The sequence below is a fragment of the Octopus bimaculoides genome, chromosome 25 (assembly GCF_001194135.2).
Source record: "Octopus bimaculoides isolate UCB-OBI-ISO-001 chromosome 25, ASM119413v2, whole genome shotgun sequence".
NCBI lineage: Eukaryota > Metazoa > Mollusca > Cephalopoda > Octopoda > Octopodidae > Octopus > Octopus bimaculoides.
In genome coordinates, this window is record NC_069005.1 from 25899241 (window position 1) to 25900736 (window position 1496).

The 1496-nt window shown below is 41.8% G+C and overlaps 1 protein-coding gene across 1 annotated transcript in view; it reads left to right on the forward strand.

Annotated features, from left to right (window-relative positions):
• Positions 1-1496, forward strand: part of LOC106878836 (DNA excision repair protein ERCC-6-like) — a 51624-nt gene that overhangs the window by 42235 nt on the left and 7893 nt on the right. Inside the window, exon 16 of the mRNA XM_014928177.2 lies at positions 1021-1231. Coding sequence (XP_014783663.1) covers positions 1021-1231 — 211 coding nt within the window. The remainder of the gene's footprint in view (positions 1-1020; positions 1232-1496) is intronic.

Genomic DNA, 1496 nt, shown 5'->3' on the forward strand with positions numbered 1-1496 from the left:
AGGCGGTGCTCCAGCATGGCCGCAGTCAAATGACTGAAACAAGTAAAAGAGTATATATATATGTATATATATATATATATATATATATATATATATACACACACAAAAATTTTATAATTATAGGCATAATTATAATTAGGGTTCAGCAAAGTTGCTTCACCACATACCGAAATTTAGAAATAGCAGTTAAATACTATTTCACTACCATCAGATATCTCCCAGACTGTCTGTGTGTGTATTTATATATGTTTGTTTGTATGATGTTTTTGATTATGGTTATTGTGTATTTATTTTTAGCAGAGGTGTAGGAGTGGCTGTGTGGTAAGTAGCTTGCTTACGAACCACATGGTTTTGGGTTCAGTCCCACTGCGTGGCACCTTGGGCAAGTGCCTTCTACTGTAGCCTTGGGCCGACCAAAGCCTTGTGAATGGATTTGGTAGACAGAAACTGAAAGAAGCCCGTCGTATATATGTATATGTGTGTGTGTGTGTGTGTATGTATATATGTTTGTGTCTCTCTCCAACATCGCTTGACAACCGATGCTGGTGTGTTTACGTCCCCCGTAACTTAGCGGTTCGGCAAAGAAGACTGATAGAATAAGTACTAGGCTTACAAAGAATAAGTCCTGGGGTCGATTTGCTCGAATAAAGGCAGTGCTCCAGCATGGCCACAGTCTCAAATAACTGAAACAAGCAAAAGAGAGGAATTCTGTTTTTGAATCGATATATTGTTTGGTTGTCCTGGCAGTGTCAACATCTGGAGTTTGGCCACCCCTGAGTCTCTAAACTGCTTTTAATTCCCTTTTGATGGTGCTTTCTCTTTGCATGCCTTGTATTTTCTATGTACGTGCCCGTATACTGCCCTTTGTCCACTCCTGTGGTTTTATTGCTTGTCGTCTCACTTTTGTGGTATACTATCTTATTGACCACTCTTGTGCTTTTACAACCCATTGTCCGACCCCTTTGGTGGGTATTTTCTGTTGTCTGCAACACTGGTTTTAACTAATTTCCTCTCTTGCAGATGGTCCAAGCCGAAGAAGCGATTCGGTCCGAGGTGAATACTGACCGAAGTGTTTCTGTGAAACAATGGTCAAGTACTAGCTCTACGGTCAATAACGAGAGACAAATGAGGGACCCTGATGGTCAAAATTTTGTCTCTTTGCTCCCGCTGAACCCCAATGGAAAGGTCCCTACTGTACCAACAACTCACACTCGTCCACCTTTCAACAGGAGTAAGTGACCCTTTATGTACTCTTTAGTTTCTCTACTCCCTCTCTTTCCTTTGGCCATGTCTCTCTACCTCTCTTCTTCCTCACCCCTTCTCATCCTTACTTATTTTTACTTTCCCCCCCCCCATTCTTTATTCTCATCTTCCATGCTTACCTCTCTCTTCCCCTCATCTCTCTTTAGTCTTCCTCTTTCCTCTAGTTTCTCTTTAATCGCTTGCTCTCACTCTACCCCTGTAATCTCTTTTCTCTCCCCCCTCTACTCTCTCTC